Here is a 12,428-nt window from a genome sequence, read left to right as displayed (position 1 = left end):
TACAGTAGATTATTTACTACTATCTTAAATGCTAATGGGCCGGATGAGAAAGTCCATCAGTGAGGAGTGATAATACATGATGTTTCTTGAGCATTTAATTTTAGTATTTCATTTCTTCCCTCAGTGTTCTATTAATATATGTCAGTTGTAAAATGTTAGAATTCTAACCATTCAGTGCATGTTGAGGCTTGTTACTGCATGCTTTAGTTTATTATTTTTATTTTTATCATTTTAGTCACAATGATGATGTTATGTTGATTTCTGTGGGAAGTCCTAATTTGACAACTTCAATTACATCAAATCAAACAGGTATCTTAAGTTGATTATAATAAGTTCTATTAAGTCAGAAACCTCAAATCACTGTTTAAAGTAAAATTTTGAATCTTTGAATAAAATAAGTAATTTAATTGTACTTTTGAGAATATTCTAATTTATATCTGTGATTAATATTGTGTTAATAAACAGTTCTTTAATTGAAGTTTATTTTTATCCTTTTGTTTATGGCCTTTTTCTAACTCTGTTTAATGGTATTATAAGTGACAAAATTAGTGACTTCTCATACATATTATTTTAAATTGTCTTTCCAGGCCTTCTGTTAATGGCAGTTGTGGTTAGTTTTTAGTTTGTCTTTTTGATGTAGGTACTGTCTTATGGTCTACTTAGATTTAGAGTTTGGGTTGTTCTTTATAATCTTTGATAACTTTTAACTTTTGTTCTTTTATAATACTTTAGTTGCTTTTTAAAAATTCTGTTTTGTTAATATTGGTGTTTTAGCCATCCTGTTGGCTCCTAATTTCTCAGCGAAAATTTCCAATTTCCATTTCATTTTTCAGTATACTAGGGTATTTGCATCTTAATTTCAGAAATTATTGCTTCCATTTATGTATCTACTTAATTTCCCCTTAGGTTTAGATTTCAAATTGCAAATCAGAGTGTTACTAGGCTTAGAAATGAGTTTTCTGTTGATTCTGTGAAGAGTACTCATCAGTCAATTCAGGCAGTCTAATCTAAAGATGTTTAAATTTAAAATGTATACATTTCCAATCTTCTTAAATGTTACATTAATTTCCAGATAGATTCTTTCAAGTTAATATAGTTGTAAAGTTATATAAAGAGAAATATATTTTTTTAATCCTATGAGCCAAAATTGAATTTTCATTTCTTAACTGTATCATCAATCCTTGGAGTACAATAAAGTCAATTAAGTTTTTTTTTTATGATTATGTAATTAATAACTAATTAACATCTTAATTCTTGGTGTATTTCAGCACTCATGTATTAGAAAGTCCATAAATATTTAACCATTTAACAAGCTTGGTAAATGTGTTCATGGTATAATAATTTTCTTTCAGATATGAGGGAAATTACATCAAGAAATTCCAACAGTTCACCTGATGTTGAAACAGATGTTATGGTGGGTAATAAGTATTATCTCTGAGTCTCGTTTGTTTGAATGTGTTAGTTTTAAAACCTTCAGTGTTGCTGTGTGCTAGATGATTGAGCATGTGTGCATTGTTCTGTTTTGAGCTTCTAAATGGTAATAACAGATTATGTACGGTTTTTTGTTTTTGTTTTAAGTTTTCCCACTTTTGAAACAAACTTTTTTTTTTACAATAATTTTTCAGGCTACCAAGAAGCAAAAACTTGATTCTGTGATTGATTTGACAAAAGCAGGCCTATCCATCTGCAAAACAGGTAAAATAGTATTTTTCTGGGGGTTTTTTTTGTTTGTTTTTGAGAGAAAGAAGGGTAATAATGCAGGATATAGTAAACCTGTTTGTGAAGATTATTTTTGTGTGTTAATATGTGTAATTTTATGACATCATAGAGTCATGTAACTATCCCAACAATTATAGGAAAGTTTCACCTCTACAAGAGCCTTGTGCTACCCTTTTGTAGTCACACCTACCTCCTGCCTCTACACCCAACTCCTAGCAATCACTCTCTCTTCTTTTTTATGTTATTTTACAAATATCATATAAATGGGATGATACAGTATATATCCTTCTGACATTGTCTTTTTTTCCACTCAGCATAATTCCTTTGTTGTTGTTAAGTGCTACTGAGTCAATTCGGACTCATAGTGACCCTTTATAGAGTTTCCAGGGAAACGCCTGGTGGGTTTGAACTGCCAGCCTTGCAGTTAGCAGTACAGTAATTATCCTACAGAGCCACAGCAGGAGGGTCTTCCAAGTTGTTCCATGTTCCTTTTTATGGCTGAGTAATAGTCCTTGGTATGGATGTAACATAGTTTATTTAACCATTGTCCTGTTGAAGGACATGTGGGTGGTTTCCATTCTTTGAGTATTATTACTTTGTTTTCTACCTTCTTGTGGCACAACACATTTTTCCCTAGCCATAGCATAGCACCTGTGAGAGGAAGTGTACAGGAAAGGGTGCAGGGGAATGATAGGAAGATGGATAGGAAGAATGGCAGCTGTGCCAGCTCTCTTAGATTTAAGCAAAATGAAATGAAATACAGACTTCTGGGTCTGGGAGTCAATTATAAGGTCTCATCATCTCTTAACAAAATGCAGTTAACTGTATGTTTACGGTACTCTTTTGATCAAACATTTCAAATGATTAGCTTTAGGAATTTTATGTATGTGATTAAAACATGAAAATTAAGGATGTTAGAATATGGCACTTGTACTAAAGTTCACTCTCCCTTTTCAAGTATGGATCCAAGTAAACATTAGAACTATTAGAAACTCCAAGTTCTTCATGATAGGAAAAAAAAAAAAAAAAAAAGCTCAAAATTCCAGTTTCAGGATTATCAAGGATTGAATTGTTTACTTCCCAAAGTATGTCTCATCTTGGCCAGGCCATGATTCCTAGTGTTGTGTGGTTCCCCTCTATTTTGTGGTGTGTTGAAAATCCTACCCTCTTTATGTTCTTGAGGTGGGATCAGGGTAGGCTTTCTCTTAGGACCTAGCCTTACAAGTAGGTGTGACTCAAGTCCCACTCTTCAGTCACATCCTTACTTACCTCACACCCTTGTTTGAGTCACAGCTTCATATTAGACAAAAGGAGGGACCTTGCTACTACCGAAAAATAGGACCAGAGACTTCATTCTTAAGTCCTAGCGTCACACACTGAGAATCTCCTAGACCCAGGGGAAGGTTCATTCCAAAATACATGGGGACCTCCAGGGAACATCAGGCCTCTAGATGTTGAAAGGAGACAAGGACCTTTTCTTAGAGTCATTGCCCTGAATTTGGATTTCTGGCCTTTGAAAGGAGTCCTGGTGTGGCATCGCTGTGGGCTAATGCGTCAGACTGTAAAGTCGTCTGCTGAAGTACAAACAAGTTCAGTACTTCAAGCTTACCAGCTGCTCCTTGGAAACCCTATACAGGGTCGCTTTGGGTCTGAATCGACTCAATGGCACTTCACAACAACAACAAGCCTCTTAAAATGTGAGAAAACAAATTTCTGTTTGTTACAGCTATCCACTTGTGGTATTTCTGTTATATAAGCACTAGGTAACTAAACCAGTAATGGAAGTTAGAAATATAAAGTGGAATAATGGAATCCATGATGAAATAATCAATTACTTTTTAATGATTCAGACTATGAAGTTGTTTCTAAAACTACATGATACTAGATTTGAGATACAGTGACATGAATAGTAAGAACACAGATTCTTTTCATTCTTAATGAAATAAGGACATGCCTCTAACGTTGGGGACTCCAGTTTAAACGCTGGCAGTAGAAAAGATACATCATGTTAACTTTTGATAATGATGAGTCTACTTTGTAGAATGTCCACTCTGGAGTTAGGGTGTACTTACCACAACCCTGGATTGTTTTTCAGATCTGTGGGTTGAATTGTATCTCCAAAAATTGCTGGTACCCGTGAATGTGGCCTTATTTGGAAATAGGATCTGTGTAAATGTGATTATTTAAGTTACCATGAAGTCATCTTGAAGTAAGACAGGCCATAATCCAATGTCCCTGGTCACTTATCAAAAGAGACAATATACAGAGACATCCAAGAAAGTATGACATAACACAACCAAAACAGAAATTGGAGTGATACATTATTAAGCCAAGTAATGTCAGGACTGTAGGAAATCTCCCTTAGCTAGGAGAAGAGGCATCAAACAGATTCTCTCTCAGAAACACCCTGCCCTCCTTGAAGGAACCAATCCTGTAAACACCTTAATTTTATACATGTAGCCGTTGAAACTGTGAATATGTATCTATTGTTTTAGGTCGCCCAGTTCTTGGTACTTTGCTACTACAGTTCTGGGATACTAATACAGATTTTGGAGTCCTGGTGGGCTGTAGGATAAGCACTAGACTACTAACTGCTAGGTCTGTGGTTCAAACCCTCTGGCCATTTCTATACAAGGTGCCTATGAGTCAGAAATGATTCAGTGGCATTTCAAAACAACAATATGGAATTTAGGTACTGGGTAGTGAGATGACATTGTAACAGATATCTAAAAATGTGGAGGTGATATTGGATTAGGGTAATAGGTAGAGGCTGAAAGAATTTTGAGGTACTTGCTAGTAAAAGCCTAGATTGCCTTGAAGAGCCTCTTAGAAGAATTGTGGGAATTCATATTTTGATGAGTGCTCAGGAAAAAGTGAGGTGAGTTGTAGAGAAGTGTCTGTCATTGTCATGGATCAAAATGTATGCCCCAGAATTATGTCAAGTTGGCTGGGCCATGATTTCCATTGGCAGTTATGTACAGATGTAATCATCCCTCATAATGTGACCTGATGTGATCAGCCAATCATTTTTAAGAGGATTAGGGTGTGATGCAACACTTACACTCAGGCCACAGCCCTGATCTGATATAAGGCGAGTTTCCCTGAGGGGTGGCCTTAATCAACAGTTTATCTAAAGAGTTAAAAAGATGAGAGAAGGTAGCAGAGACAGGGACCTACTACCACCAAGACAGTAGAGCTAGGAGCAACACATCCTTTGGGCCCAGGGTTTCTGCCCTGGAAACCTCCTAGACCTGGCGAAAGACTGGTAGCAGGACACATGGAGATATCTAAGGGATATGAGGCCTACAGATGTTGAAAGGATAAAAGAACTTTTCTCCTAAACTATGAACCAAAAGAAAGAAAGCTTTCCTCTAGAGCTAGCATCTTGAATTGGACTGTTAACCTCTTAAACTATGAGAAAATACATTTCTGTTTGTTAAAGCCATACACTTAGGGTTTTTCTGTTATAGCAGCACTGGATAATTAGGTCATTCATCTTAGTGAATTCATATATTATCATGAACACAATGTTTCTAGAAATAATGAACATGAAGGGAATTTCTAGTGAGTACAGAAATGAGGAAACGAGATCCTCATGTATTTGGGAGGTTGTAGGAAAAGTGATCCTTGTTATAAAGTAGCAAAGAAATTGGTCACTTATATTCTACTCTTGTGTGGAAAGGAGAATTTATAAGTGGTGAACTTGGATATTTAGTTAGGGGGGGTTTCTATAGAAAGTGTCCAAGATTCAGTATTGTTTTTCTTTACTGCTTATAGTAACATGTAAGGAAAAGATAAATTATTTAAATAACCAGATTATGAAGATGTGGGAAACTCTCAGCCTGTGTGTACCATAAAGAATGAAAAACCATGCCCTGGAGAGAACTCTAGGAGTCTTGGTGTGGCAATGCAGGATAATGTGCTGGACTGCAAAGTCAGTTTGAGCTGTAAGGTCAGTGGTTCAAATCCACCATCCACTCCTCAAAAACCCTATACAGGGTCGCTATGAGTTGAAACTGACTCAACAGCACCTAACAACAAGAAGTGAGAACTGCAAAAACATGAAAAGTTTTTGCTGGAGAAATTTGGCATTAATTGCAGTCAACCATTTCAGCAGAAGCACTGCTAGTTTGGACTGAAGGAGGCAGAAATGGAACAAAAAGAACAAAAGCTGTTGGACTTCCTGGATTTTATAGGCAAGAAACAGGCTGATAGAGTTACTAAGGTATGAACGTGTTATCCTTCAAGAAAAGGGGAAAATGACAGATAATGTGGATCCAGTGGCGCAGTGTTAACCACCTGCTCAGTTCTAGAGGTCAGGGCCACCTTTCTGAATCCATTGAGTGGGGTCACCATGTCTTCAGGCCCATAGGAGGGGGTGTTCCTCCACTGAGGACCCTGAGGGCCAAGCTGCTGCAGTAGGTTGATAGGAGTGGTCTCTGCCTTCAGGTAAGAGCAGGGCCAGCATGGCTCTTAAGGAACAGAGGCTGACACATTTTATGAGAGACTAGAAGCCATGGCCACTGAGGCCTTTATGGGCACAAGGATAGCTGTGCCACAGAAAATGATTTTCAGCCCTTGGAATGAAATAGAATTGTAAAGTCACCACAATAATCTACTTACAGAACGGTTCCATCTCTGCAAGGGCCTTGTGCTACCTTTTATAGTATTTCAGACTTGCTTGGGGTTTATGACCCTTTTTTCCTTTCAATTTCTCCCTTTTAGAATGGAACTGTCTGTCTGTCCTTTGCTTGTCTCACCATCGTATTTTGGGAACAGATAACTTGTAGATTTCATAGGTCCACAGATAGACCATACCAGTCTCACCCATATCTGATTTAGAAGAACTAATTTAGAACTTTTGGATTGATTATATTGTCGAGGTCCTATGTCGGGGTCCCGCCTCGACAAGGAAGTGTGGGTGTCACGAAGAAGGGAGATCTGGTGGCGAAAGTGATAGAGAAAGAGACGAAATATATACAAAAAAGACACACCGATATGATGCAAGCTGGCAGGTAGACAGATCTGCAAACATTTTGCCTAGCATTGCCCAGCATTGCATAGCATGGCACAGCATTGCATGCAGAATTCATTCTACCTCAGTCTTTTATTCACTTTTTTAGGGAGGGATTTGTTACAAAGAAAGGATGTAATTCACAAAGGGAGGATGTGATTAAGACAGGATACGGAACTGAAATGTGATTAATCATTCAAAACAGGACATGATTCACAGGAACAACTTTTAAGATATTTTCATAGTTTTTCTTAACAATCTAACGTTTTTATTTTTACAGAAAAAAGGTTCAATCAAGCTGTTATATATTACTTTTTAGGCTTAAATGATCTAGAGTAGCGACGTGCGGTTTCTTAAGGATACATAACATAAAGCAAGGTTCCTGAAAGGAGCCAAGCTGTCTCTGTGCACTTTGCAAACTTTTGTTTGTGAGCAAGATCTCAGGCACTGGGCTTCATTTATCTATATGTAAAATTCTACATTGCTCTTAATATTCCTATATACTTTCAGGAGGAAGGAGAGCATCTGGGTTAAACTGATTATATTTAGGGGTGGTTTAATGGGGCTGCCACTGATCAACCCAGGGTCTGCGTATGCTGTCCCCAGCATTATATTTAGGTGAGATTTTGCACTTAGACTTAAGATTGGAATGGGGATTTGGGACTGGAGTAAATTTATTTTGCATGTGAGAAAGGCACAACTTGGGGACATGCAGTGCTAAGGGGAGATTGCTGTGGATTGAATGATGTCCCTCAGAAATATATACAATTAGGGGCATATATACAAAGCCAGTAGTCAACATTACTGTCAATGGAGAAAACTGTTTTCTGAAGAAAGCATCCCCCTTGCAAATGGGAAGCAGATAAGGATGCTGTGTTAGATCTATAATTATGGCAAGAAAGGGAAATTTAAGGCATTCAGATTAGCAAAGAAGTAAAACTCTTATTTGCAGATAATATCCTTTACACAAGAAATCCCAAAGATTCGGTAAGACAATTATTGAAACTCATGGGAAGATTCAGCCAAGTGTCAGAGTACAAGATCAACATACAAAAATCTATTTCATTCCTTTACACTCATAAAGAGAGCTCTGGAAAGTAAATCAGGTAAACAATACCATTGACAATAGCCAATGAAAAGATGAACTACTTAGGAATAAATCTGACCATAGAAAAGACCTATGCAAAGCACTAAAAAAAAAAAATCAATATACAATAAAAGGGAGATTGGTGAAAAATATGATGGAAGCACAGGAAGACATGGGAAGGGAGTGCAAGAGTTAATGGCAACAGAGGTAAATACTGTTACCTGTGCAGTTCTGTGTTAACGGTGATATACAGGTAGATACATGGGTAGACGCGCAGGCTGAATGGGTGTAGAAAGGCGTATATACCCATGAATTTAGTAGGTTTTACAGGATGGTTATACATATGTAGTTAACTTTTGCAGCAGATATATCTATGCATGTGGTAGAGCAGATGGGGGCAAAGTTATGAAAACTTTTTAGACGTTACCATACACCTTTAGTCAGTGGGCCTGGGGGCTCAGGACCATAGTCTCAAGGGACATTATGGCCAATTGGCATAGTATAGTCCACAAAGACAGTGTTCTGCATCCTACTTTGGTGAGTAGTGCTTGGGATCTGAAAAGCTCATGAGAGACCATCAAAGGTACAATTGTTGGTCTCTCCCTATACAGAGGATAGAAGAGTGTGAAAATTGAAGACACTTGGAAACAGTCCCGTAGACTAATGGAACACGTGAACACCAGTCTCCATGGTCCCAAGACAATAACTAAATGGTGCCAGCTGCCACTACCAGCTGCGCTAAAATTGACCACATTAAAAGATCCTAAATAGAATGGGAAAAAGTGTGGAACAAAACTCTTTCATCATAAAAAAGACCAGGTTTACTGCTCAGGTAGAGGGTGGTAAAACCCTGAGACTATGGCCCTTGATTGCCTTTCAGAACTTACCCCGGTGGCTCAGCTTTCCGCCAAGCAATTGATAGGTATATAGTGGGGACAACAACAATACTGAGGTACACACATTTCAGGATGGTCAACCATTTGAAATCAAAGGAGCTACATTTACCCCAGGACAAAGTTCAAAATGATTGGGAAAAGGAGAAATGAAAACAAGGAGGAAGTGGGATGAATGATGTTAAATTGAAGGGATTGCAAACATGAGATGAAATAAAGTGTATGATTTGCGAATTAAAACTGATCTGCTTTGTAAATTGTCACTCAATCCACAATAAAAGTTTTTTTTTTTATTTTATATATATAAGAGAAATATATGTTGATGTCTTAACTCCCAGTTCTTGTGAATGTGACCTTCTTTGGAAAGAGGGCCTTTTGTAATATAATAAGTTACATGATATCCTACTTGATGGTATGGAGTGGGCTCTAATCCAATATAACTGCTGTTCTTAGAAGAGAAGAGATACAAACTCACATAGAAAATAAAGCAGCGATGTGAAAATGGAGGCAAGGGATTGGAGTGATAAGCCAAAGATTGCCAAGAATTGTAGATAACCACCAGAAGATAGTAGGAAGACACGGGACAGTCTTCTTCAAGCCCTTCAGAATGAACCAGACTTGCCAATAACTTGATTTCAGATTTAAAGACTTCAGAACTATCAGAGAATCACTTTCTGTTGGGTTTTGTTGTTTTGATTTTTTTCATTCTACAGTTTTTCTAGTTGTTAATTCTTTCTTCTTTACATTTTTTTAGATTGTGGTGACAATATGCACAACAAAACATTCGCCAGTTCAACAACTTCTATATGTATGTTTCAGTGACATTGACTGGGATAGACACATCAGTGACATTGATTACATTCTTCATGTGCAACCATTATTGCTATCCTATTACAAAAATTTCCTCTACCGTTAACAGAAATTCAGTAGCCTGTAAGCAAAAATCCTTCCACTTTGGTAATCACTAATCATCTTTGGTTTCTATATATTTGCTTATTTCAGGCAAGTTGTCCTTTTATGACTGATTGATTTTCTTTAAGGTTCACCGCTATCATGGTTTGCCTCAGGATTTCATTGATTTTTATGGCTGAGTGGTATTACAGTGTATGGTATGGTGTTTATCCACTCATCTGTTGGACAGTTCAGTTTCCACCTTTGGGTTGTGACAAGTGCTGCAGTGAACCTTGGTGTACAGGTTTCTGTCTGAGTCCTGCTTTCACTTCTGAGTAAACATACCTGGGTCATATGGGAGTTCTGTCTTCAACTTTTGAAGAATGCACCCAAATGTTTTCCATAGCAGCTGCGCCATCTTGCATTTCCACCAGCAGTGAATAAGGATTCTTGTTTCTCCCTACCAACACCTGTTGTTTTCCATTTTAAAAATCATTGCCATTCTGATGGGAGTAAGGTGGTAAGATGTTGGGTTTTTTGTGCTAAAGTATGTACAACATGAAATGTGTCATTTTAACTGTTTTCAAGTGTACAGTCTTGTGGCATTCATTACTGTTTATAAATGTACAACCATCATCACTCTTTGTTTCCAAATACTTTTTCATCTCCCCAAAAAGAAAGTCTGTGCCCATTAAGCACAAATCCCTTTTACTCCCTCCCCTACCTTTCTTGCATGTAGGGTAATGTTTTGAAAGTTCATCTCTGTTGTAGCACATATGCACAAATCTTTATTCTTTGGTATGGTGACATAGTTGTATGGGCATACATTTGTTGATCCGTTCATCTGTTGATGGTCACCGATTGCTCTCACATTTTGGCTACTGTGAAGACTGCTGCCGTGAACATTGGTGTACTATATCTGTTTGTGTTACTGCTTTGTAGTAGTCTCTTTGGGTACACACTCAGGGGTAGAATTGTTGAATGTTATAGCAGTGGGTGATTTATGGGAATTCTGGGTTTAACTTGAAGTACAGCTGGACTGTTTCCCATACCTGCTGTACCATTTTACAGTGGACAAGGGTTCCAATTTCTGTGCATCCTTTCCAACATTTGTTATTTTTCCAATAATAGCCATTCATCCTAATGGGTGTGAAGTAGTTTTGATCTGCATTTCCCTAATGACTAATGAAAGAGCCCTGATGGCACAAGTGTTAAACTGCTCAACTGGTAACCCAAAGGTCAGTAGTTCAAACCCCCCAGCAGTTCAGCATGCACCCTGCTCCATAAAGATATTCAGTCTGAGAACCTGTACAGAGCAGTTCTGCCCGCATCTGTAGGGCTGCTGAGAGTCAGCATCTGACTCACCAGCAATGGGTTAATGAATAATGGTAGTGAGAACCTTTTCATGTGCTTTTTGGCCACTTGCAATCTGTTCTCCAGTTCTGTAATTTTGTCATTCCAAGAATGTTATGTCAACGGGATTGTACAGTATGTAACCATTTGGGAGTTTGTGACTTAATTTCCTTAAGATTGATCCAAGTTGCTGCATTTATCAGTAAATGTTTCTTTTTTTCTGTTGAATAATATTCCATGTTATGGATGTACTACAGTTTTAAGTATTCACTTAAGGACATTTGGATGATTTCTAGTTTGGGCTAGTAAGAATATCTATTGTTGCCTTCCTGTGACTTGAACTTTTTTTTTTTTTAAGGATCTATCTTGATTCATCTATGTTGTATGTCTTTGTCTAGTACTTTCATAGTGGTTGGTATTGGTATTATAGTATTCATATGTGACTTGTTACAATTGAATGATGTGTTACATAATTTTTTGTCATTAACCAAATATTTATAAAACATAAAAGGAGAAGGAAAATCTATCATATACCCATATATCTTCTCCTTCTGTTCAGTTTTCCTTTCTCATGCTTCCAAGATTTCTTTTATAATTTTCTTTCTACTTGAAAAACTTCCTGAAGCTATTCTTTAAAATAGAAAAGTTATTCAGCTGTGTAGGTCTGCTAGATGAATTCTTTCAGTTTCCCTTCACCTAAAAATGTCTTTATCTCCCCCTTTTCCATGAAGGATTGTTTCACCAGACATAGAATTCATGGTTGACAGCTTTTGTTGTTGTTGTTTTGCATATGAAAAATGCTATACCACTTCCTTCTGGCCTCCACAGTTTCAGATGCAAACGGTGCTGGAATTCAAAGTGGTGTTCTTCTCTAGGTGAATGTGGTGCTTCTGCTCTGGCAGCTTTCAAGATTTCTTCTTTGTCTTTCACTTTCAGAAGTGTAATTAGCATGAGTCTTGGCTTAGATTTCTTTGGATTTATCCTATTGAGGTTCTCTTGGCTTCTTCAATTTATATATCTTTCACCAAATTTGGGACGTTTTCCGCTATTATTTTTCAACATTTCTTTTAGACTCATTCTCTTTCTCTATTCACTTTGGGATTCCAGTTCTATAAAAGTTGACTATCTTGTTACAGTCTTACGGATCCCTGGGAATCTGTACTTTTTCTTCCATTTATTTTCTGTTGTTCAGATGGGGGAAATTCTGTTGATCTGTCCTCACATTCATGAATTTTAGCCTTTGTCATGTCCACTGTACTATATCTAGGATTATAATACTGAAACTAGTAAGTTTTTTTAAATTTATTTCATTGTATTTTTGAATTCTGTAACTTCCATTTGCTTCTCTTTCTTTGGTAAAGTTTCCTTTTTTGTTTTTTAAGTTAAAAATTCCTTTATTTATTTATTTATTTTAATTCCCCTCCATATACCATCAGTTAAAAGTATTTCTCTCTATCCACTTTAGCTTTTT

The 12,428-nt window shown here is 37.1% G+C and overlaps 1 protein-coding gene across 1 annotated transcript in view; it reads left to right on the top strand.

The window, feature by feature from the left end:
• The window catches only part of ATF7IP2 (activating transcription factor 7 interacting protein 2), a 54,481-nt gene that overhangs the window by 34,432 nt on the left and 7,621 nt on the right, over nucleotides 1–12,428 (top strand). Inside the window, exons 6-8 of the mRNA XM_006867219.1 lie at nucleotides 236–309; nucleotides 1,353–1,414; nucleotides 1,635–1,695. Of these exons, the coding sequence (XP_006867281.1) occupies nucleotides 236–309; nucleotides 1,353–1,414; nucleotides 1,635–1,695 (197 nt within the window). The remainder of the gene's footprint in view (nucleotides 1–235; nucleotides 310–1,352; nucleotides 1,415–1,634; nucleotides 1,696–12,428) is intronic.

Source organism: Chrysochloris asiatica, unplaced genomic scaffold (assembly GCF_000296735.1).
Source record: "Chrysochloris asiatica unplaced genomic scaffold, ChrAsi1.0 scaffold00102, whole genome shotgun sequence".
NCBI classification, from domain to species: domain Eukaryota; kingdom Metazoa; phylum Chordata; class Mammalia; order Afrosoricida; family Chrysochloridae; genus Chrysochloris; species Chrysochloris asiatica.
This window is presented reverse-complemented; position numbering and strand designations above follow the sequence as displayed.